This window comes from Neofelis nebulosa, chromosome 3 (assembly GCF_028018385.1).
Source record: "Neofelis nebulosa isolate mNeoNeb1 chromosome 3, mNeoNeb1.pri, whole genome shotgun sequence".
Lineage (NCBI taxonomy): Eukaryota > Metazoa > Chordata > Mammalia > Carnivora > Felidae > Neofelis > Neofelis nebulosa.
The window spans coordinates 190,861,967-190,887,627 of NC_080784.1; the positions used below are offsets into that span (position 1 = coordinate 190,861,967).

The 25,661-nt window shown below is 39.4% G+C and overlaps 1 protein-coding gene across 3 annotated transcripts in view; it reads left to right on the plus strand.

The window, feature by feature from the left end:
* The window catches only part of KCNIP4 (potassium voltage-gated channel interacting protein 4), a 543,363-nt gene that overhangs the window by 425,705 nt on the left and 91,997 nt on the right, over positions 1 to 25,661 (plus strand). For 2 of the 3 annotated variants that reach the window (XM_058722968.1, XM_058722967.1), the window contains exon 2: positions 3,925 to 4,049. In XM_058722968.1, coding sequence (XP_058578951.1) covers positions 3,925 to 4,049 — 125 coding nt within the window. The remainder of the gene's footprint in view (positions 1 to 3,924; positions 4,050 to 25,661) is intronic. The other variant, XM_058722966.1, reaches the window with a different exon arrangement.

The window sequence follows — 25,661 nt, forward strand, 5'->3', positions numbered from 1 at the left end:
ATTAAATAAACATTTAAAAAAAAAACTTTTAAAAGCTGTGTCTGTACATACAGCCATATTGGAGGTTAAGCCTTCAACATACAAATTTTAAGGGGACACAATTCAACCCACAATGGGGCCAGAAGTCAGAATGCTGGGATTAAGGAGAAAGCAGGAGGTAGAAAATGGGCCCAGTGGACCTAGACCACTTTTCTGAGACATTTGACAGTGCAGAAAGGAGAGGAGAAAAAAAAAAAAAGGTTATTTTTATCATCGTTACTTCTGTGTTGAGAGAGAATATGACGAAGTAGAAAGAACATTTGACATCATGGATTTGGGTGTAAACCCTGTGTCTGTATTTCTCCTATGTGACATCTGGTCACTCATTTTTTCACCTCTATAAGACTGAGTATCATATGTGTAAAAAAAAATGGACAATTCTGGGGTGCCTAGGTTAAGTGACCAACTTCAGCTCAGGTCATGATCTTACGGTTCATGGGTTCGAGTTACGCATCAGGCTCTGTGCTGAACGCTTGCTTAGAGCCTGGAGCGTGCTTTGGATTCTATGTCTCCTTCTCTCTCTGCCCCTCCCCTGCTTGTGCTCTGTCTCACTCCATCTCTCAAAAATAAATAAATGTATTAAAAATGTTTTTAATGGACAATATATTTGAGGTTATTTTGAGGACTTGAATTATATCAATGGAGCACCTAGCCCATCTCCTAGCACATAACAAAGGCTCAATAAATGTTAAGCACTGTATTAAAATCCTCCCAAATGCATGGTCTTAAAGTGAACTCTGGAGAGCATGGCATGATTCTGCACAGGAGGGTGAGGAGGCTGGAAGATTCCACAGGTTTCACAGTCCTGTGCAGAATCATGCTGTGCTCTCCAGTTTGCCTGCAGGAATCAGCCATGAGGGAGTGAGGCGGTGTTGCTTTTTTAACTTATGCTGGTGATTGCTGATGATTTCCGGTATGTTTTTAGAGCCTGTCAACTTTCTAGATATAGAAACAGCCCTTTGGCAGGTAGGAGTCATTAAGAAGTAAGGTACCAGTCAGCTGGGAGAACAAGAGTCCGCAGGCAGTTGCTTCAAGTGTGGTGCTTTGAATACTGCATGTGATGCCCATCCTATCACACACTTAATTCAATTACACTGACCCTCCGGCTCTGGGTTTTGTGTCTCAGTCTCAGCATCAGCAAGTCTGTGACAGCTGGAGGGAAACACTGTGTTGGTGATGCGGTTCAGATTGCTGTGTGGTTACAGAGGCCAAGGAGTGAATGCACTGTTTTGTTTCTTTCCAGTGGAAGGGTCAGTGGGTCTAGAGAAGGTTATGCTATGATTAAACGACTACTCTGAAAATATGATTAAAAATGCCCCTGCTTTTGCCTATACTGTGTTTCTCAGAACAATGCGTGGTGAACACAGTAATTCCAAAGAAGGCATTTAAGGTCTACCAATGGTCCACAAACCTCAGTTTGAGAAATGATTTTCTAGAGGGCAGCTAAGGTTCAAGAGGCTCCAGCGGAATAGAAACTTCAGTAGTAACATCATTTGCTTACTGATTCATTGATTCACCATACAATTCTTGAGTGACTATGGGGCATCCGACTCTGTTGGGTCCAGAGGATATACAGATCTGTAAGGCTTTGCCCCTGTCTTCAAGGGACTCACAATGCATAAGACAGGCATGAACAGGTCATAATGTCATGTTTTCAATGCTGCATGAGAAATACGTATGGTATGAGAAGTCTGCCTAGGGAGCTACCAGTTCTGCATGGTGGAGCAATCTGGAAAGGCTTGAGAGGAGGGAGTAGTATTTGAATTAGATCAGTATACACACACACACACATGCACACACACACAATATAATTATATAAATTATATTGTAAATGACACAAAGGAAGCTTACGTGAGAATATTTTTCAAGAAAGCGGAGTCTATCTATTATCTATTTACATTACATCTGCTCCACAGCTTTTATTCCTGCATTACAATATTTATTTATTTACTTACTTATTTATTCTGCAACTACAATAACAACAACACCGTCTAATTCATTGGATCAACAGAAATCTTAGGGAGCACCTCCTCGCTAAGCTCAGGACTTCTTGAGTAGAATCAACCCATTCCACTCAAATGTTCCAGTGAATGAAGGAGAAAATTGAAGGAGCCCCACTTGGGCTTTTTTGATTTTCCCCATAAAGCCGAATCTGAGGTCAATTTGTTAATGCCTAGCTGCCATTTCCCCACTACTTTCAGACCTTTGCACATCCTTCAGGTGCATATCTCGCTTACTTTCTCATCGATTTTATGCTTGTCAGCTCAAGGTTATTCTTGGGCTTCCCATCTTTTCATGTCCCATTTATTATTCTTATCCATCCGTCACTATTCTGCAGCTTTTCCATCTCACTGCTCCAAAATAATCTATTATAATATGAAAAGTACAAAGCACATGTCTGATTTTATCCCCTCTTCCTCATTTTGACAAACACATCCATTCCAAGTATTTGTTTGATCACAATTATGGGTCTTTTGCAAACTTGAGGGAAGTCATTAGGACATCCCAACATTAGAGTTCTGCTGAAACTAACTTTTCCCTGCTATGTGGTAGCTCTGCCCCAACACTGCACTTAGTGAGACAGGGCAGGAAGTAGGTACAGGTGTTGGCGAGAGGCAGCATTAAGTATCAAAATGGTGGGACTTTTAACAACAATGACATTTCCAACTGACACATGAGAGCTGGAATTGGAGCGCTAGTGGCCTGGGTGCAGAGCTAATGAAAAGGAGCTCTTCTCCTGAACCTCACTTGTCTGAGTTAGGAATCCATAGCTAAGAGGAAGGAATATAATGGAGGCTAGCAAGTCATGGTGTCAGAGCTGGTCCTGGATACTTCTGTCCCTGGTGAGTTATTTAGCTAAGGTGTCGATTGGACTATGGCAAGAAGAATTTCTTAGGCCTCCATTGGACCCCACTGCAAAGAAGGTAAAATTAATCAAGGATGGTATACTTTAAGACCTGAGCACCCAGATCCTAACATATTCCATCACCTCCCATCTCGTGTTCTACATAACTCTAGGGCAAATATGTAGAGGTTACCAGATGTGACTTGTGGGGAAAAGGAAAATGGAAAAATACCCTTTGGGGTCAATTGGGTTAAACAAAGTTAACCAGAATTGTTTATTGCAGGTCCTCTGGAAAATTAATTTCCACTGTTTTGGTCTCAAACTACGTTAATATTTACAGCATTTCCAAAATTTATATGGACACAAAATTGTTTTTACATAGAGCATCTTTGAAAAATTATAGTGTAAATATAACTCACAAAGCAAAGTTCAATATTTTAGAATTTATTTCTAGCTATAGACTCCCCTGGCTGCAGAATACAGTCTAGCCAGAAGTTCCCCCAGTCCAGTCCATCCAGCACCCATGAAGACTGGTTTTATGCCAGTCAAATCGGGGGCTGGTTACTCTATTCACTTCAGCACCCAACCTGACTATTTGTATCCCCAAGCCAAATATTTGATTTCAGTGGAATCCTCAGAGAGTATTTCAGAGTCCCACCTCATAGTTGTGTGACACATAGGGTGGAACTAATTGTCATTGAACTGAAATTCCATTTTATAACCAGTATTTGTTATATGCACAAATTTCTGGTTTTAAGGTTATTCGTGACTTTGTGCACTTTTCAAACTGTAGTATAAAAATCCTAGTCTCATAATACCTAATGATTAGAGTTTGTGGGGAAGAAAGATTATGTGGTATTGCCTTAGCTTCATTCTGTAAGTTATGGGAAATGTAAAGACTACTATTAGCCATATGAGAATCCTTCCTCTGGAAAAATCACAGACCTCCAGTAAATGTTTCATTGTTTTCCTGTGTTGTTGTGTGTAAGTATTGGTGAGCCATGACTGTTCTTCAGACTCTTTTTGGTTCTTCTCCACAGACAGCGTGGAAGATGAACTGGAGATGGCCACCGTCCGGCATCGGCCTGAGGCTCTGGAGCTTCTGGAAGCCCAGAGCAAATTTACCAAGAAGGAGCTCCAGATTCTTTACAGAGGATTTAAGAATGTAAGGACTTCCTTTTTGACTTTATTTTCACATTATTCTCAGCAAATATATGCTTCTGTGAGAGCCCCATCATATGCACATTTCGAACGGATCTTTCCTAGATATGAATATTGTCAATATCCATTTGGACTTTGAGTCATTTTGGCACAAGAATGCTCTACAATGTGGGTGGACATTCTTACTCAATTCAATTCTAAGTAGTTTTTTTTTTTCTTTTTTGGCTATAATTACATCATTCCAATAAGCTTCAATTATTTCTACATTACTGAACTATAGTCTCATGTTTGACTTGAATCTTGGCTATAGATTAAGGCCCATCAAACAACACCATTCCTAGCATTGGAGAAGAGTCACTATAAGTTTCTAAAAGACCATGCTACCAATGACTCTAGACCACAGGTGTCTGTAGGTCATCCCTGCATCTGGTTCTTTGTGATCCAGGTACACCCATGATTCTCCTTTCTGAGTGAATCATCTTCAAAAGCGGTGATAGTCCATACATACCAGAGGGTGAGGGTGAGAGACAATGAATGGTCTGGACAATTGAGCAGGGACATACTCTTATTGAATACTTGGTATGTTGTGTTCAGTATTAATCTAGATACTGTAGGTTATTCAAAAGTCAGAAAAGATATTCTTCTGTTCTCAAGCTCATGGTCTATAGGGAGAGAAGTCTTATCATGAATTTATGAATTTATTTATGAAAGCATTTCATCCTTAAAAGTATCAAATTGTTGTATATCAAATGGCATACATAGGCCGACATGTATTATGTACTTACACATATATAAACCATAGTAGCTACAGGTACCCTTTGAGATCCAAATTAAATTACATTGATGCTTCCTCAAGTCTTCCCCCTAACAGCACCGTTACATGGCCTGTGGACTCTATAGTGTCCAAAGAGTTCTGCTAATTCCATCCTCTTCCAATCTGACCTCCTCAGTTGCTACCTCTGTCCATCCTCATGAAGACCAGATGAGAAACTCCACCTCTTCTATGGTATCTACACAAAAATTCACCCAGGGAATTGGTAATACTGGTAGACTTTTCAGAATATTTTTATAGGGTGACATCATGCATATCGCACACATACTTCCAGCATCCCGCTGACTCCATGGGGTCTCTGTCCACCCCATTTCTGCTCCTCACTACTCTCCTTGCCTGGGCATTCTAAATCTCTGTCTCCCCATTACTAATCTGAAGCCTGGTTCTCTGCTAACACCCAGGCTTTTGTGGGGGTAGGCTGAGAGGGAAGGGGGGAGATGTCACGGAGGTAGGCACTTGCTCCACACAGACCGGACTCTCACTAAAAGAATCTTGATGTGCAGTCTCTCAAGATGACACATGTAAATCAACATGCATAAGGAGAAAGTGGCTTTGAAAATGAGGCTAGAGAATTATTAGTCACATCTATGCTGCACAGTTTGCAGAGAGAGCAAACACAAAAAGCAGCTGCGAAGACTACTGGCCACAGCAATCAGATACAGAATGGTTGTCAAATAAAGGAAAACTTAATCCAACCCCTCAGAATCCCTGCTACGTTATCACTCCACTGCTGTGACTGTAGGTCTCTCCATTTGGGGTCAGGCTGCCTTTCATCCCATTTGTTGCAAACTGAAATTATGATTACTGCCATCGTTAACCTCCAGAGGCAGCTTCTCTGCGGGTTGGTCTTCTCCAAGTGGCACTTCACAGAAATTGTCCAGGCTCTGACGTCTGCAGTCTTTTCTTTTTGTTTTTTATTTTATTTTTATTGCTCTCTTTTATTTTTGTTTTTGCCTACTCATCCTCTTTTCTTCCTCTTCGCCTCTCCTCCTTTTCCAAACACCTTTTCTTTCCCCATTTCCCACCCTTCTGATCTTTGCTCTATTTCTTTTTCCTGTGTTCACTCCTTCCTACCTCCTTTGTCTCTTCTCCTTGTTATTTCACTTTATTTCCTTTATTTCACTTCTCCCCTTTCCTTCCTCTTTTCCTATTTTTCTCTTCTCTCTTCATCAAGTTATCTGCTCCCCCCCACCATTTTGCCCCATGAGAAATTTCCATTGGACCTGAATGTGCCCAAAGCATATTCACATACTCCTTTACAACAAAGGACTCCACGATTTGCTCAGAAAATATTAATTGATGTCTCTGATAAATAAAACACAGTTGTTCTTTACATTTTGGTTATTTTCCCTTAGTCAAATGTACAACTCTAATAAATATACCCCAGAATATATCAAGAGAGGCATGAAAGCAGAGAAGTGGCACTCATGTTTTACAGGATGGCAGCAATCTGAACCAGCTTAGCATCAGAGAAAGCAAACCGACTACTCTTGGTTTCCTGAACACCAATTATCTTAAGCGCATAAAATCAAAAAATCATTTCCATGGAACAAATTGGGTTATTTATTTTCATTTATTTTTATTTTTTTTTAAGTTTATTTATTTTTTGAGAGACAGAGAGAGACAGAGCATGAGCAGGGGAGGGGCAGAGAGAGAAGGAGTCACAGAATCCAAAGCAGGCTCCAGGCTCTGAGCTGGCAGCACAGAGCCTGATGTGGGTCTCAAATTTGTGAACCGCGAGATCATGCGCTGAGCCGAAGTCAGATGCTTAACCAACTGAGCCACCCAGGCACCCCCCAACATAGACTGTTACTAAAAATTGGGAATGGGAGGAAGGAAAGATAGTAAGAGAAAATTTCTCAGCCTGTCACTCTGTCTTACCCACTCAATCACCCCTGCATTTTTAGTTCTCTTACCACCTGCTGAACTGAGTCTCAAATCTAAGCAGCTGATAGAAATGGAGAATGTAGTACAGTGTTTTTCAGCCTTTTGAGTGCCTTGCAATCAAATAAAGGTTTTCTAAAACACAGATTGCTGAGCCCCAGCCTCAAAGATTCTGATTTAGTAGGTCTGAGATTGGGTTGAAGAATTTGTATTTCCCATATTTCCCAGGTGATGTAATGCTGCTGGTTTGGGGACCACACTTTAAAAATCACTGTGAAGCTATCATAAGCTTTGGGGTCACTCAGACTCAGGTCCATATCTTACTTGTTTAGGCAGCTGCCTCTGAATCAGTGGCCTGTGTCCCTTATCTCTACAAATTGGGATAACAATATGTGCATTGCCTGAGGTTTGTTTCATTTTGGCTTTTTTTTTAATTATCTGTTTTTGAGAAATTCAGATAATAAAAATGAAGTTCAATAAAAAATAAATATTATAATATGTCTTCAAATAGTCAACCTCAGTTTTGTGTTCCATCAAAGTGGGGCAGTCATGGTTGGCCTACATACTCCCCCACAGTGTTTTGGGTTTTGAGCTACATAACTATGTATTAGAAAGGATGCTGAAAGATACAAGGTATTCTCTCCATTCAGCATCTTCAAACTTAACTGAAAGTTGAAATCATGCCAGGACCTTTAAAAATTACAAATAGTTTGGTACCATGCTTGGTGATTCTGATATAATTGCTCTGGGAAGAAGCTTGAGCATCAGGATTTATAAAGCTCTCCAGGTAATTATAATGTGCAGCCAAGATTCAGAAACAAGGAACTAGAAGCTCCTCGTCATGAGGTGCTTCTGTGATGTGACCTAATTGTGATGAGTCCTATAATGCCAAATAACAATGGTTAGACTAGCTACATTGGAACCTTATGATGTCCTTGGTGGGTTTCCACCCCTTGATGGGATGTATGTGTAGGTAGGTAACAGGTCTTGCCTCTGATTATTCTGACTCAGTTAAATCTGAGGTAATACTCAGTAATTTTTTCTAAACTTCTTAATTAAAAAAAATCCCATTTAATATATAACTAACATAAAACCACATTTGATAACCACTGACTCAGCAGATCATAGGAGTATCTAGATACATGATTCATAAACTTGATTTGCTGTTCTCTTTCAAAAGCAAGCATAACTTCAGTTCAGTTTTAAGTAATCATGAATGGTCTTTTGGGGCATTAAGTTTTAATATGGCTATGCCTCTTTGATATTTACTTTCATTAATTAATAACTTACAGCATATTCTTCCCATTGTTCAAGGCACGGGGTGAGAATTACAAGAAGTTAGACCTAATGCTTTGGACACCTGGGTCTTTCCTGCCCCACATCATTTCCTGCTTCTTTTTCTTTTACTACTTTGAACTATAATAGATCAATGTATCCATTAGATTCAAATATATCTTTAAGGTATCACTTTAATTCTTGTTAATGTCTTTTTTCCCTAAAAATGCTAATTTCCTTTCTACCTAAAAATGAAGGATGTTTGTATTAGTTTTTTATTGTATGTAACAAATTACCACATATTTACTGACTTAAAAAACATGCATTCGTCATCTCACAGTTTTGAGGGTAAGGAGTCCAGAAGCAACTTAACTAGATTCTATGTTTAGAGTCTCACAAAGCTGCAACCAAGGTGTTGATTAGGCAACACTTCTTTCTGGATCCTCGATCCTCTTCCCAGCACACATAGTTGTTGGCCAAATTCATTTCCCTGTGATTGTATTTTTGAGAGCCCCACTCTCTTGCTGGATGTCATCCTGGAGCCACTCACCATTCATCTCCTGGCGGCTGCCTCTGATCCCTTGCTGATGGCCTTCTTGCAGACTGGCTCAAAACATGGCAGCTCACTTCTTCAAAGTCAGCAACAGAGAGTCTCTCTAGTCTGCTAAAGCAGAGTCTTATATGATACAACATAGTCATGGGCAGGACATCTTATTCCACCACTTTTGTATATTCCAGCACTCAAGACAAGGAGATTAAAAAGAATGTGACTTACTAAGAGTCACCATAGAGTGTGTCTATCACAGCAGTGTTCCTGAGGAGACAGCAACCCCAGGAGCCCGCAGCTGAAGCAGCTGATTAAATCTGAAGTCACATCTCAAGCATGATTAATCCCCAACCTCGGTGTTGTACCTAAAATCCTGACACCTCCTTGGGGATTTTACCAGTAGTGGCACCAAACTTTTCCTTGATTTCTGCAAGAAGTTTGATGTTGTGGCCAAAGGAACCAGCAGGAGATAAATGTGTTTTGACGGGTTTTTTTCCTACACCACTTGAAGACTTTGAGAACTCATTGCATCTTTAAAAATAGATGAAGAGAACTGAGGATGAAATTATAGGGGTCTACATTTTTTACAAAGTACCTTTATATAAAAAGCCCTGATCCCACTTATGGTGGAAAGGGAGGCAGGAAGAGTTTAGCACATGCTTGAAAAAGAGCGGGATATGGTGTTTAGGATAGAGAAATAAGCTGCTAATTGCATAAGGCAATTGCTCTTTTGTTACGAGACTTTGGAGTTATTCTTGAGGCTTCACAGACTGATTGTGTAACCTTCAGTAAATCACTTCATCCCTGGCAGCTTCTGGCTCCCTGTCAGCAAATTAGGGATTAAGATCTTTTCTTCCAATCATGAAGGGGGGTGGGTAATAATTGGTTTTGTTCTGCTCTTGAAAGACTCAGATAAAAGATCTTCCTTAAGTGCAAAGTATTACTCATGTCCTTTAGAATCAAGGTATAAGAACAGAGTTAAAATGTTATTTTTCTTTGCCCTAGCAGAATTTTCTGTCAGACTTCCAGGAAGCAAGGCTTTCTGAGAAGTTTGTTTACCGGTCTCAGCAGATAAACATGGCTGCCCTTCTGACTTCCAAAGACTGGCATGGTACAAGTGCTTTACTGGACTCAAACCTTTCAACTGACATTTTCTACATTGGGCAGGTAGTTTAGCTTCTCTGAACATCAAATTCTCCTTCCAGGATTCAGGCTATTAATACCCACGCAAATGAGAAGACGATGAAAAACATGTTGCATAATTTCTTTCATTGACAGTGTGCTCAATAGGTATTAGAGCCCTTCAGCTCTTTCCTACTCATCCCACTAAGTACAAAAGTAACTAAAATCGAAATGAACATCCCGAGATGTCATCTTGAAGTACATTACCTTACACAAGAGTTTATATTAAATATATTCTGTGACATTTGGATGCTTCTTGCTTTATTTGTTTTTGTTTGTTTTGTTTTGTTTTCTTGAAACTAATTAAGTGTCATGCTAAACTTTTGAAACCATGTGAGGGACGTAAATTGAAATATGTACGTGTCTCATCTACAGTCAATTCCACCTTGTTGGAGAGAAGTACACTTAGCTTTCTTCTTTATTCCTTGACATATTTTTATGTGCACGCATTTCATTGTTTGCATAAGGATTCTTTTGACACAAATGGTTTTGACAATACCTGTATCCTACAGATTGATTATTTTTACTTAACAATGCGCAATTGTGAATATTTATTTTCAAGCAACCATTATATCCATGTTGGTCAGGAGGTCCCTGTTCAGGGACACTTTCAGCCTGACCTGGCAGATGGTCTAGTGGATCAGCACACCAGTTCTCAGCCTCCTCTTTGTTTGCCTGGGGAGTCCCATAGGGGAGGCAGCAGTTTGGGCACTGCCCTTCTACCTTATCCCTGTCCAGGGATTTGCCATTTTAAGGGCTGAACCAACCCTTCGCCACACCAGTACCCACAGCTGTCCCTCTCCCCACCTCCACCCCCCAAAAAAGGAGAGAGAAAGTGGACAAAGGACCTTATTTCTGTTCAACCTATGAGTTTCCTAAAAACCGTGTCCTGAGCCTAATTCATTTTGATATACTCTACTCCTAATGCCAAGTGTCTGGCCTGTTGTATCACTCAGTATCTGATTTTAGTATGAAAGTCCTAGATCCTGGTAACAGATAAAAGTCAGTTTGCATCACCCATATAATGCCTAACTTTGGAGTGCCTGGATGGCTCAGTTGGTTAAGCATCTGACTTCGGCTCAGGTCATGATCTTATAGTTCATAGGTTTGAGCCCCGCCACAGGCTCTGTGCTGAAAGCTCAGAGCCTGGAGCCTGCTTTGGATTCTGGGTCTCATTCTCTCTCTGCCCCTTCCCTGCTTGTGCTCTGTCTCTCTCTCTCTCAAAAATAAATAAACATTAATTTTTTTTAATTAAAAAAATAATAAAATAAAATACCCTTTACATTCATTAAATGAATATTCAGGATATATTCATTAAATATATATGCAGGGTATTTAACTCTTGTTTGTTGAGAAAACCTGTATTTTCTCAATAAGTGTTACCTTTCCATGTATCTAGTCACCTAGAAACTCAGATATCTTTCTGGATTCTTTCCTCAGAACCTGTTGCATCTAATTAGTCTCCAAGTTCAGTCAATTTTTTAGTCTACCCCTTCCTTTTCCTACACACAGCCCATGTCTCTCTGTTATTTCTCATCTGCATTGCCATAATGAGCTCCCAGTCTCCTGGAGTCCAGTCTGACCTTCCTCTGAAACAGTCTTCACAGTGTCACTGAAGGCATCTTTCTAAAGATCTTGTTGATTCCTACTTACAACCAATTAATGTCTGTCCATTACCATTAGGAGATAGACTCAAGTGTCTTATGCACTCATCCAACATATATTTGTTGAGTATCTACTATAAGTCCAACCCTGAGTTAGATTCTCTCTGTACTACAGTGACCCAAGTAGCCTTTGCTTACTTTTCCAGTCTTGTCTCTCACTATCTCTTACTCACTCTGCTCAAGTCATAAAGAACTGCCTGCAGTTGATGTGATTCCCTCTGAGGAGTCTTGACCTTCATTTTTCCTCCTGGAGGGAATGCTATTCTTCATGACTCCCTTACCTTTCATGAGACAAACTTTTATACGTTCTCCACATCTTGGCTTAGATATTTTCTCTACGTAAGTTTTTCCATCATTCATTCTGTGAGTGCTGAATATGAGCCCACCATTCAACTAGGTATTTAGGATATATTGACTAAATAGATGGGTAAGTTCTCTTGGAGCTTACATTCCAGTGGGAGTTGGAGGGAGGTGGTTAAGGGGAGGAAGAAGAAAATATGCAAACAATTAAGGAAATTCCTGGTGTGATCAGAACTGTGAGGAAATATAGAAAGGCATAACAGAGAGCTTCTTTTGATGGGGTGGTTAAAGAAGAGTTCCCTGAGGAGATGGCATTTAATTGAGTCTAGAATGTCAAGAAGGACACAGCCACATGAAGGACATTCCAGGCAGAGATTAACCACAAATCCTGAGGCAGGAGTGAGGCAAGAGTGTATGGAACCTAAAATATTAATTTATTTCACTATTCCTAAAGATATTGAGAAACTACTGGTTTTAAAAGGGTCAGATATAATATATAGTAATTATTTTTAACAGATGATTCTGGCAGGCTACTCTGAGAGAATGGAGTGCAGGGAGCCAATGTAAAACAGGGAGCTCCTTGAGAAAGAAGTTTCAGGAGAATAAGGAAAGAAGTATTGCTTAGACCAGGATGGTGGCAAAATATGGAATGTGGTGGAAGCTAAACTGATTGGACATTTTGATGGTTTGGATTGAAAAAGTGAGAAGAATCGAGGACTCAAATTAACTCACAAGTTTATGGTTCAAAAGGATTGTATGTGGGAAAACTTTATTTGACACCCTTGTAGGGTGGATTTGGAGACCCTCTTTTAAGTGCTCCTTACCATTGTACTGACGTAAGGATCCCTACCCTATTCTATAGGCTCCCTGAGGGTGGATACTGTATTTTCTTTATCTCCATATCTTTCACTCTTCAGACTATCCCTTGTATATAACATATAATCAATAAATGTTTATGAATGAGTGATCTCAATCAAAAAGTGCAGGGATTCATCCCAGATAAAAATTTTATCTTCTCTCATTTTCTTTTTAGTTCCCTCCACATCTACCTAGTAAGATTGAAGAGCTATTTATTGATTTGCTCTTGGGGAAAAAAAAATCCAATGATAAGGAAAGTGAAAGAGCATGACTTTTCTTATAAAAGACCTATAAAAATAGCTCGACACACTTACTGAGTTTATCAAGTGCTCCTCACAAATGTTAAGGGCAGTCTCATATGGTAACAAAGAACTACTAGTTCTATTACAAGTGTGTCCATAGTTTTCATCCAGTAGATTCTCATGTCTTATAGTGTTCGTCAAATATACTATCAAGTGAATAATATAATCTCTGTTGCTCAAGAATCCTTCTCATCTTAACAACATAGTTCAAAAATTAAAAGATATTAAATTTCCATATATATTAGAGTAGTTTCACTGCTATAACACACAGCCCATTATTTCAGGGGGTTAATCCAACAGAAATTTGTTCCTCTCTCGTCTCCCAATTCCAGATGGGTCATTAAAAGTTGTGTTCAAGTTGAGGGCTCTGCTTCACCTGTTCATTGAGGATACTCCTTCCACCTAGTGATTCCACAAATGTCTATGGCCTCAGCACCCTCCATTGGCCAACTGTGTCTGGTCCTTGGTCAAGAGAAATGACAGAAAGCAAAGAATACCTGGAACATGTTGGAGCTGTCTTGGATTGGCAGACATTCCTTCTGCTCATATTCCGCAGGTCAAAACTCAGTTATATGTCTCCACCCATCTTCAAGAGAGGCTAGGAAATATGTATTTAGGAAGATAGTAAAATTAAATTTCCTCCTAATTAGAGAATGGAATGGGAAAAAGTTATGTTAGAGTCTCCCAAGATCACCCCCAAGCTCAAAGATTTGCTAGGAGGACTCACAGGATACAGTATGTAGTCATATTTAATGCTACCATCTATTATGGCAAAAGGATACAAAACAATATCAACAAAGGAAAAAAGGTGCATGGGATAATTCTTGGAAGAAACCAGATGTGCACTTCCAAGAGTGCTTTCCTAGTGAATCACACAGAATGTGTTCAATGTTCTTAGCAATCAGTAGTGACAACATAGGTGAAATGCTGTTTACCAGGGAAAGTCATTAGGTACTCAATCTCCAAGGCTTTTATTGGGGTTGGTCATATAGGCACCCTCTGTCTAACATATACTGAAATTCTAGACCTCCAGAAGCAAAACAGATGTTCAAAATAAACCATATTGTTTGCACAAACAGTGTAGACACAGTGAGCAATTCTTACCAGGGTGGAAACTGTCCCAAACTCCAATTTCCCAGATTCCAGCTGTTATAGACTGAATTATATGTCTCTAAAATTTATATGTCATGGCAGTAACCTCAATGTGAGTGTATTTGGTGGTAGGGCCTTTAAATTCAAGTTAAATGAGGTCATAAGGATGAGGCACTAGTCCCATAGGACTGGAGTTCTTATAAGAAGAGGAAGACACACCAAGGATACAGAGCACAGAGGAAAGGCCATGTGAGGGCACAGCAAGAAGACAGTCAGCTACAAACCAAATAAGGGTAGCCTCAGGAGAAGCCAACTCTGTGAGCACCTTGATCTTGGACCGCCAGGCTCCAGACCTGTGAGAAAATAAATTCTTGTTGTTTAAACCACCTGTCTGTGGTATTTCGTGATAGTGTTCCTAGCAGACTAGTAGACCAGTTAAGGGTCAACCTTGCAAGTAGACTTTATTTTTTAATTTTTTAAATGTTTATTTATTTTGAGAGAGAGAGAGCGACAGAGCGTGAGCAGGGGAGGGGCAGAGAGAGAGGGAGACACAGAATCTGAAGCGGGCTCCAGACTCTGAGCTGTCAGCACAGAGCCTGACGTAGGGCTCAAACCCACGAACAGTGAGATCATGACCTGAACTAAAGTCAAACACTTACTGACTGAGCCACCCAGGTGCCCTGCATGTAGACCTTTCTAAGTCCAACAGTCTCAGTCCTGCGGTAACTCACTTCTATACAAAAGTATACACATTTTGGAGTAAATATGATAATGTAATTGGATTCCAGTTCTGGCTAGTGTTGGGCAAGATCCTTGGTCTCTCTGGGCTACACTTATCTAATCTGCAAAATTGGAGAAATCGCATCTCACAGATGATTTGCAAAGATCATGAATGTGAAGCACAGAGCACAGAACCTGTCTTATGATAACACTCAAAATGTACCTATCATTATTATTATTCCTATCATCATTATCATCATTAATAACATTGTCTTCATGCTGCTTCTCTGAACGCTATTACTGTCTGGAAGCTCTTAAAATGTCTTTGCCCCACACCCTAGCCTGAGGACAAATTTGGAAATAGTGCACTTCTATTTTGGTTTCATTTTACTCTGTCCTTTGAATTCTTGGAGCAACCGATACAGTATTTCTTGTAATAAGTTCCTCGCTGGGATTTTGTGGAAATCAAAAAAGATATAATTTGTGATGTTTTGAACACAAAAGGCAGTGTAGAGATGTAGATAATTTTTAAAAACAACTTACATAAAAGCAACCCTTATATAAAGCAAAAATTCACTAGAAACATTTCTAAAATCTTTGAGATTTTTAGCCATTTAAACACAACAATCCTGTAAGTAAGATAAAATTTTTTCTTTCAAGTCACAGGCGAGTGGGTCCAGAGTGATGGGGAGGTTAGGTTCCATCAGTGCATTCAGAGATGCAGGTTTCTTCCCACACACTGCCCCACACTATCCCTTTGCTTGGCTGCTGTCCCCATCTGCATTGTGTTAATTAGGTCACTCCCTCATGCCCGCGTCCTGAGGGAAGGTGAAAGAGCCATAAACCAGAGGTGACTTGTCTCAGTTTAGAGATAACACAAAAGTTATACATACCACTTCCGCTTACATCCCATGGACTCATTGGTCTCATGAACCACCCAGCTCCAGGGGAGGTTAGGAAATGTAGTCTCTCGCTGGACAGCAGTGTGTATATGTAGAAGGAGAAAAAAAAAATTGGAACAGCCAGCACTCTGCCAAAGTCAATAAAACCTCCTTCCACTGAAATTTTCTAGAGAATATCCTAAAGGTTTCTGAAGTTAGTTCAGCTAATCCTTCTAAGACAAATTTCTCAGTCTGAGAGCAGTGTGTCGACTGATAGATACTTCAACCTCCTATATCCGTTGAAGGATCAAGATTTTTAAAATAATAATAATAATAAATCTCTGTCTTCTGAATGCTTTGAGGTTTCCTACTTCCTCGGCACTGTACATCAGCATTGACTCCATAACAAGTTTATAAGCAGTTTCATCCAAGGAAGTTGCTGATACGTTTCTTTGTGCAAAGAACCCAGTCTTCACAGCCCAGAACCCAAGCAGTGGGAGGTGGTAAGACTTCTGTGTGCATCAACTTTTAACAGTATTACTCTTTCTCACTCTTTTTGGAAGAACTAACTTGTTCACACAAATGTGTCACCGGAAGTCTAGTAAATAATTTTTCAAATTCACTATGTGCTCTTCAAAGAGACTGCTGTGCAACTTTGGACGTTTTGGGGCTAATAGTAAAACCAAATCTGGGTACCATTCATCACTGCAAGCGGCTGGCAGTGACCCTACCTCATAAAGTCAGATCATTTTCCATTTTTTTTTACAGTTCCCACTTAAATGTGTTCATTAATACAAGCCTAACTGGCAATTATTCTAGTGATCCTGGCAGGCATTCAAGTCCTCATTAATATAAAATAAATTATGAAAACTTTGGAAATCTTTTCAGTGCTACATTTGAGTTGAGTATGTTAGGCTCTTGAGTATGTTAGACTCTTAAATCTGTGTTGATTAATTTAATTGGAGGGAAATTCATTTTTAATTTTTTTTCATTTTATATATTATAGAGAGAGAGAGAGAGAGAGAGAGAGAGAGAGAGAGAGAGAATGCAAGTGGGGGAGGGGCAGAGGGAGAGAGAATCTTAAGCAGGCTCCACACTCAGTGCAAAGCCTGACACTGAGCTAGATCCCATGACCCTGGGATCGTGACCTGAGCCGAAACCTGGTCATGACCAGATGCTCATGACTGATCATGACCACTCAACCTAATGAGCCACCCACACATCCCTAATTGGAGGGAAATTCAAAGAAATGTGTCAAAGGAAATTAGCTAGGATCTGTAATGCTTTTTATCTATGCACATTCTAATGAATTATGCCTAATATGTGACATTTCAACTCCCACAGAATTTTAGGAGTTTGAGTCACAACTTGTCATCTCAAGCTCTTCCTGGTTGCTAATCCTTTCCACAAACATATAGAACATCTCTCATTTACTGAGTACTTACTGTACTCCAGGTACTTTGCTAGTACTGGATATATATTAATGAGTAAAAGAGAATTGTCCTCAATTCATAAACACTGGAGTCTAGTGCAGGAAGTGTGAAATTAATAAGCAAGAAACAAATTAAGTGCAAATTGTAGTACATTCGAGGGAAAAAATAGAACAGGATTCTGTGAGAGACACTCATGTGGGCACAGGGGACCTAGAAGGTATGATGGTTAAATTCTATTTGTTGACTGGGTTAGGCTTTGGTACCCAGTTGTTTGGACCAACAGAAGTCTAGATGTTGCTGTGAAGGAATTTTGTAGATGTGATTAACATCTACATTCAGTTGACCTTAGGTAAAGATTACCCTTAATAACCTGGTCTGCATCATCCAATCAGTTGAATGCCTTAAAAACGAAAGCTGAGGTTTCCCAGAAAAGAAGGAATTCTGCCTCAATATTGTGACATAGAAATCCTGCCTGAGTTTCCATCTTGCCAGCCTGCCCTACAGATTTCAGATTTTCCAGTGCCCACAATCCTGTGCCAATTCCTTAACATCACTTGCTGATTCCTCTCTCCCTCCCTCTCTGCCTCCCTACCTCCTCTGTCTCTCCCCTCCTCCTTTCCCTCCTTCTCTCTCCTTCTCTGTCTCCGTCTCTCTCTCCCTCCCTCTCCCTTCCCCCACTTCCTTTTTTCTCTCTCTGTCTCTCTCTTCCTCTCTCTCTCTCTCTCTCTCCTCTCTTTCTTTTTCCCTCTCTTGGTTCTGTTTCTCCATAGAATCCTGACTGATACAGAAGGCTTTCCTTAAGTCAAGGTTTTTATGCCAGACCTAAAGAGAGAACCACTCTTCATGAGCAAGGAGAAAGTTATCCCCAGCGGAAGATAACAGCAAGTGCAAAAGCCCTAATGCACAAAGGGTTTATAACATCAAGGGAAGTAGTGAAGGTTTTTGTGGCTGTGGTTGAAGGAGAAGGGATGTCAGATGAGACCATCCAGGAGGACATAGAGGTGGGCAATGCAGCAGGTCACACAGAGTTAGACTTGATTCTGTGTAGTAGGAAGCCACTCATGGTTTAAGTAGGGGAGTGCTATGACCTATATTGTTTAAAAATTCTGTTTGGCAGGTAATGGGTTTGGTCAGGGGGAGGAACAATGAAGAAGAAAGTAGTAAGGAAGTTATTACAGTAGTCTGGCCAAAATGTGATGGTGAATTGGACTAAAAATTGTGGTGTCTGAGATGTAGAGATAAGGTCAGAGAAATACCTGTATCTTTAGAGCTTTTTGATGGGCAGCAGAAACATAGCCTGATTGACAGGAAAAGAAAGAAAAGTGCTTGGAAAGATCTAGGGCATCTTAGCACAGATTGAAAACAGGAGCACCCAGGCCTTGCAAGAGAGCAGGGTCTGGAAAGCTCCAGGTAAACAGAGGTAAAGCAATGGTGAAGGGCACAATATTGAAAGAGAGCTACATCTATGTCTAACATTCCTGGATATCTGCTTTGCCCCATGCTGGGCTTCTTTCACTTTACAAAGCACAAGTTCTTTTCAGAGAAGTAACCAAACTGTAACACCTGCAGGGGGCAATCTGGAGGCGGAGCCTATGTGCTGGGAGAGTCAGACCCTACCTACAGGGAATTCCTGGTGGCTAATTCTTCCTTTAGGACCTGCTTCCCATGATATGATATCTCTGGTCTCCCTCTTGTTTCTTTGTCCTGAGTTCTTTTCCATCCTTTTGTGAACACTCTGTGGGGGTCTAGACTCTGGATCCCCCACCAGCTATCTTCCAGGTATTCTGGGATTCCGGGACCTGCAGTCCTTAGCAGGACTGCCCCCCCACACACACCTTTTACCAAATACCTTGTTTTGGGGTGTTTCTCTGGCTCTGCTTGTCTGCAAAAAAAAAAAAAAAAACTGGAACGAGAATATACAAAGAATAAGGAAATGATGGTTCTGTTTTCAAGTGCTTTCCAAACTAATTACAAAATAAACATTACTAACGGAATTACTGAAGTAAAAATGAGTCTAAAAATTTGACGGCAAAGCCCTAAGAAACCCTTTAAAAGCAGTGTTTTTGAACTTATTTGCCTCATTGTAAGTGAGTGGGATAAGAGGCTAGCAATTCAAGAAAAGAGTCAGTATTTGAGCCAATTTGGTTAAGTAACTACCATATAAGTTATTTTGCATAAGTGACCAATTTACATGGTACCAAAGATCATGTTAGAGAAATGGACAGAAATGTATTAGAGTTAATAACTTACGGCAAACTGAAGGATTGGAAAGGCAAAACTGCAAAACAGCAGGGGGCAGTTAGGACCCTTAAAGGTTTTGAGAATCATCACTGAGCTATTAAAAAATAAAAAGAACCATGTCATCACATGTAGTATATTATTAATATGTTAATGAAGCTTGAAGTATAGTATGTACTATATATTATCATAAAATGCTTTCACATACATTGGTTCATATCACCGTAAAGCCAAATCAAGAGAAATATTGACATTTTGTGGAAGAGGAAATAAGGGGCAGTACATTTATTTCTAAGACTCTCCCAGAATGACAAGCTACTTGTTGACAGTACTCAAACAGTTTTGTTTTGTTTTGTTTTTTTCCAGTTCCATTTTGCCATAGAAGCCTCTACTCACCATGCACAAAACATTAAACACTCTAATCTATAAATAATACAAGGAAGAGTGCCTTTAAAACCACAGAGGAACAGCAAAGGAAGATTAATTCATGGTCTTCTTAAACCCCTTCCTTCTATTTTTCAAAAATCCTTGGTTGACAGAATCTAGACTGAGCTAAAATATCACCTACCAACTCCTTCATCCTGGTGGAACTTTTTTTTTTAAGCATCCAAGTAAGCCAACAAGGAAATTAAAAAAATCATTTTTTGCCAACGTGAATTTTAAACCACTGTATGTAGTCTAGTGTACAACCTAGTTTCTATTTTCATTTCTAATATATCACCTATTGATCACCAAAAAATTCTGAAATTTGCATAAGACACACATACAATATGACATCATGGATTCCACAACATTGAGAAAGGAGAAAATTTAATTTTAAAAAATGTACGTCAAGAGACTTACTGCAACTTGGTATCATATTTAGTCCTTAACTTTTCAGAAGCCAAGTATTCCCTCCCTTTTTAAAATATTTATTTATTTATTTATTTATTGCACTGGCTTTGCATAAATGGGTCAATGATACTGTTTCGTATTTTTTTTTTAATTCTTTTCAGGTCCTTGAGCATAGTTCCTATTTACATCACTATATCTATAAACCGTTATCTGGTTATTTTGTCTAGCTTGCTTTCTAAATCATTGTAGCCCTTCTTGTTTCATAAAGAGACATAAAAAATTATTTGTTGAAAGGTCTAGACAAAGGAGGAACAAAAAAATATTTCACCCAGAAAATAGCATAATTCCTGCAGTTAAAATCCAAGTTGTATCTTCTTACCAGAAATGTAGTCCAATGGAGAGCTCTTCATGGAAAAAAAAGAAGGAAGAAAGAAAGAAGGAAAGAAAGAAAGAAAGAAAGAAAGAAAGAAAGAAAGAAAGAAAGAAAGAAAGAAAGAAAGAAAGAAAGAAAGAAAGAAAGAAAGAAAGAAAAACATTAAACATTATTTAAATAAACAAATTCCGGGAAAAGATATGATTAAGTTGCTTTGTGATTTACTGCTAAAGCTTGTGGTCTGTAATTATTTTAGGACTCATAGTCCCCATATGTCATCCATGGTGATCAGAAGTGGGGTGAGAAATATAATTTTTCACGGAACTAATAGTAGATTAAACACATTTTAATGCACCGTATACAACTGAGTATTTTATTGCTTGTCATCATCAGAATCAAGGCACCATGTAATCTGCACAATGAAGCAAATGCTAGTGATGCCTACTTGGTTTCTTCTGGAACTCCAAATAAAACCCCATATTAATTCCCTAATGGAAGGCAAGCCTATTAGTGAACACACTTTGTATTATCTATTATCATTAATAAATGCTACTTATTTGTTAGATTACATTTATTGAAAACAGAATGGGAGCATACAGTTAATTACCAATTTTCCCTAATTAATTAGTGTTTTATGTGACTAGAATATTCTTCAGTTGATCATAGCACTTGCTGCTAGAGTTGGATAAATGTGAAGTTTAAGAGAGCCGATCTCTAGCAGTTCCCTGAACTGCCCTCTTTCCTTCATCACTAGTACTGGAGAGGTAAGGAGGATCCATGGGTCAGTGCAAAGATGAGGAATTAAGAGACATCCAACCTTGTACTGAAATCCTAGCTTTGATACTTAGTCATTTTACCCTGAGAAACCTCCCTGAATCTCACCTTTCTTATTTGTAAATGGGAACAATATTATCTATTCTAGAAAACAGTAGTTATTCTTATATTGGTGAGATGTCTAAAAGAAATAATTTGTAAGTGGAGATGTTGATATGCAATAGATACTGATGCTGAGTTCATAAGCCCTTCCATGAATACATCGAACAGAAAAAAAATTTTCCACGTGCACACTCTGGGTGTTGTGGTGAAGGTAAATTATACAGCCAGGTCTCTGTTAACATACCTTTGAGAAAACCAATCCCACCGTCTCCAAGTTTTGCAGAGACAAATCAGGAGATGTGACCTATGTGATGGTTATTTGTCCTGAAGTCAAATAATCAATGAAAGAGTCAATGAAATAATAAAATACCTGCTTCTTTGCCTTCAGGCCTTGTCTTCTGCCTCTCAGTTCTGGAACTGCCTCTGGAATTCTCAGGCATCTTGTCCATACTACATACCATATCATGAATTCAACCAGTCATTTGCACAAATTTGTTGAGTTTCTGCAGAAGGTAGAATTGCAATAAACACTTGAGAAACCAATAGTAAGCAAATAGATGTGATTCTTGCCCTCAAGAAGTGAAGGGACCTTGTAACTTGAGTTATTTTTTTAACTACATTATTACTGTAGAGCTTGGACCATCTACTGCATGCATAGCAATTTTTGGCAGAGTGAGCATAATATCCAGAGCTTTAGAAACTTCCCAAGGTTATACAGCTAATTAGTAGCTGAAACAGAATTATAAAAGACACATCTGAGTTTCCATCTCAAAATCCCAGCCTAGTATCCCAATAAGAACACACAGAATGTCTGAAAAAATAGAGTGCAAATAATTAAGAAAAAAATCTTGGTCCTAGACAAGTAGAATTTTCAGCTCTTTTGTCTGTCAACTAGGTAGAACCAGAATTTATAGTTCTGATTTGATTTAGCAAGCCACCTCTGAGGTAAACAGTGGATATTTGTTATGCAGATGCCATATGAAGTTCAAGATTACATGAAAAGGGGTTAATAAGGTAGTACAGCACAGGTAAGGAGTGTAGACTCTGGAGTCAGACTACCTGGGTTCCCATCCTGATTCTACTATTTACTCATTTGTAGATGTCACTGAGCTCTCTGTATCTCGGTTCCTATTTGTAGATAACTCTGACCCTTTTGTCTAAGCAATCAGAAGAATGCGTTGACATTCAGAAAGATTGAAGGAGGGCCACATTTGGAGAAGGTCAGGAACCCCCCCTGTTTCCTTGTTTGGGGATTTAGGATGCCTCGTAGACATCCATGCCTACTTATGCCATAGGTAGTAATAGCAAAAGTGTGTGTGTGTGTGTGTGTGTGTGTGTGTGTGTGTGTTTAGAGTTTAAGGGGAGAGATCTAGGCTGAAAAAGAAATATTGGTGACCTTGATATCTAAATCATATTTATCGCCATAAGACCGGATGAGATCACTAAGGGAATAAGCACAAGATATGTCAGATTTATGTTTTAGAAACATCCCTCTGACAGAGCCAAGTAAGAGGAACCAGAGCAGAGGCTCTTAGGGCAGCTTGAAACCTATTGCAGTAGTTCAAACTTGAGATTAGCCAAGGATGATAAACAACAGCCGTAACCATGGTAATAACAAAAATGAATTGTAATGCAATGTAATTGTAATGAAAAATGAATACGATACCAGTTACAATTAAAAAAAAAAAATACAGCAAGACTGCTACAAAGGCCGGGACTCTTCTCTTATTTTTGTGATCTGAAGCCAAAGAAGGCAGAGATGAGTTTGCCTCTTAGAATCTCTGTGGCTGGCCCCATGAGGAAAGAATGGACTCTCATCTTAAACTAACTCAGAAATGACAAATTTCACAATGTTTTAAAGAAGCACTCTCACCCATTTTTAGAATATATACTCTAACCTGTTATTGATTTTATCTTCCCTCACCCCTGCCATCACCAGCACAAACACCTACAGACAGTATAAAAAAGGCAGTGAGGGAAGTTTCTGATATTTACATTGTTTAGGGTATTGTCTACTGTCCAGAAAATTTGGACATTAGAAAAACCTATTTCTCCTATTTCTGAGCCCTCTCTTCTTTCAAATGCTTAATTATAATTCTTTATTCCTGTGTTCAGCAATTATGCATCAAAAATCTTTTCACAAAATTTTTTTAGCATTTATTTTATTTTTGAGAGAAAGGCAGAGCGTGAGCAGGGGAGGGGCAGAGAGAGAGGGAGACACAGAACCTGAAGCAGGCTCCGAGCTGTCAGCACAGAGCCTGATGTGGGGCTCAAACCCACGAACCGCGAGATCATGACCTGAGCCAAAGTCGGACACTTAACAGACTGAGCCACCCAGGTGCCCCATGCATCAAAAAATCTTATAGGTGTGGAGAGGTGGGAGTAGAGGTATGCATGTTTGTGTGTATACATTAAAATTCAATGAACAAGGTGCATAAGAAAATAAAGAATGGAATAGAAGAAACTGGAACCCATTGCTTAGAAAACAAAAGGAATAAAAGGGAGAGAACGGGTGATTCCGCTTTGGGGAATGTTTTGGAGTTCCAATTACAATGCAGGGAAACGGATAAAGAGGACAATTTTGTCAAGTCTTCCACACTTCCATGTAGATGATCCTGATTTTATTTGAAATTAGACCCCTCTCTCTGTACTTAAAATTAGTTGCATACAACAAGGTGGACCTATTAACGCAATTACTTAAACTGGCAACATTTGACTTTCTGTAGATTGTAAAGTTTCAGATTTGTGAACTTTCCAAAGGATGAACAGAACCTATTATAGAGGTGTGGGAAAATTAGTTTGCAATTACCTTTATTGCCCAAATTATTTGAAGTAAATCCGGGGAAAAACAGACATACAGAGTGGGCTCTGTCTATACATTATATACGACAATAGTATCAGAAGCCAGTGATGTTAGCAGGTTAATTTATTACTTTTATATATAGTAGCATAATCTCACGAGCTAGGCATTTAAAAAAATAATTTCACATGTCAAATTTAGTTCCATTAAGAGATGTAAATGTGTGTGTGTGTGTGTGTGTGTGTGTGTGAATTCCAGATAAAAGGGTGTTCCTGAAGCAGGAAAATGGTGATAGTGTTGGCACTGCTTTACCCCATATGCAGGAATGACCTTACATGAAGGGCGATTTTCTTTGTGAAGATACAAAGCTCTGAATAAAAACGGATGGATCTCCACCTTGTCAGTTCTGTGACTTTCTTGGTCAAGTCCGATTAGCTTCGGTACTTGTTTTGCTTTTCTATTGTTGCACGGAGAAGAGAGTAACATTCAGGTGCTCTAGATTTGGACTGTGGCTTCTCACAATTTTTCAAATGGGACAGGGCCCAAGCAGAAGTTCTGCACCTGGTGTTTGAGAAGCTAGAATCTCTGAGATGGCTTCTTCCATCACAAATCCATTCCTTGGCTGGGAAGATTGGAACAACTGGGGACTGGTTGAGAATCTCTCTCTGTCTCTCTCTGTCTCGAATGACCTCCGTGCATGACTAGTATTATGGGATGGATTGTGCCCTCCTCCCAAACCTCAAAACAATTGAAGTTCCAAACCCCAGAACTTCAGAATGTAACTGTATTTAGAGAGAAGGTCTTTAAAGAGGAGATTAAGTTAAAATGATGGGGACTTAATCTAATATGATTGGATTCCTCCCCCATAAGAAGAGAAAAAGGAAGAGAAATGAGGGTCATGTGTGCCCAGAAAACAACCACGTGAAGGGGTAGCAAGAGAGTAGCCATCTGCAAGTCAGGGAGAGAGGCTTCAGAGGAGGAAACAAACTCTGCCAACACCTTGAACACGACCTCTCTGGCCTCCGGAATTTTGAGAAAATAAATTTCTGTTGTTTAAGCCACCAAGCCTGTGGTATTTTGTTATTGCAGACATGGCAAAGTAATAAGCCAGATTGCATTTTCTCACAGTGTGGTGATTTCAGAAGAGGTGAACTTCTTTAAAAATGGTAGTTGACTTCCAAGAGAGAAGAAGGGGAAATCCAAAAGTGCTTGTAAAAACTAGGCCAGGAACTGGCATAACATTATTTCTGTTGTAGTCTGTGGAACAAAGTCATGAGTCCTGTCCATTTTCGAAGGGAGGGAAAATGGATTCCACCTCTTGATGAGTGGAGAAGAAATTGATGGTAGCCATCAGTGGAGATTGTATGCCAAGGGCTCTATCAAAACTTCACAATTCTCTTTAGCCCCTCTATTTAGGCATCTGTCCTGCTCACTTTAAGAAGATCTTGTTTCCTACTTCAGTTGGAACATTGACACCATCTAGTGTTAAAACTCACAGTTTTTATCCTCTACTAAAAATACATGG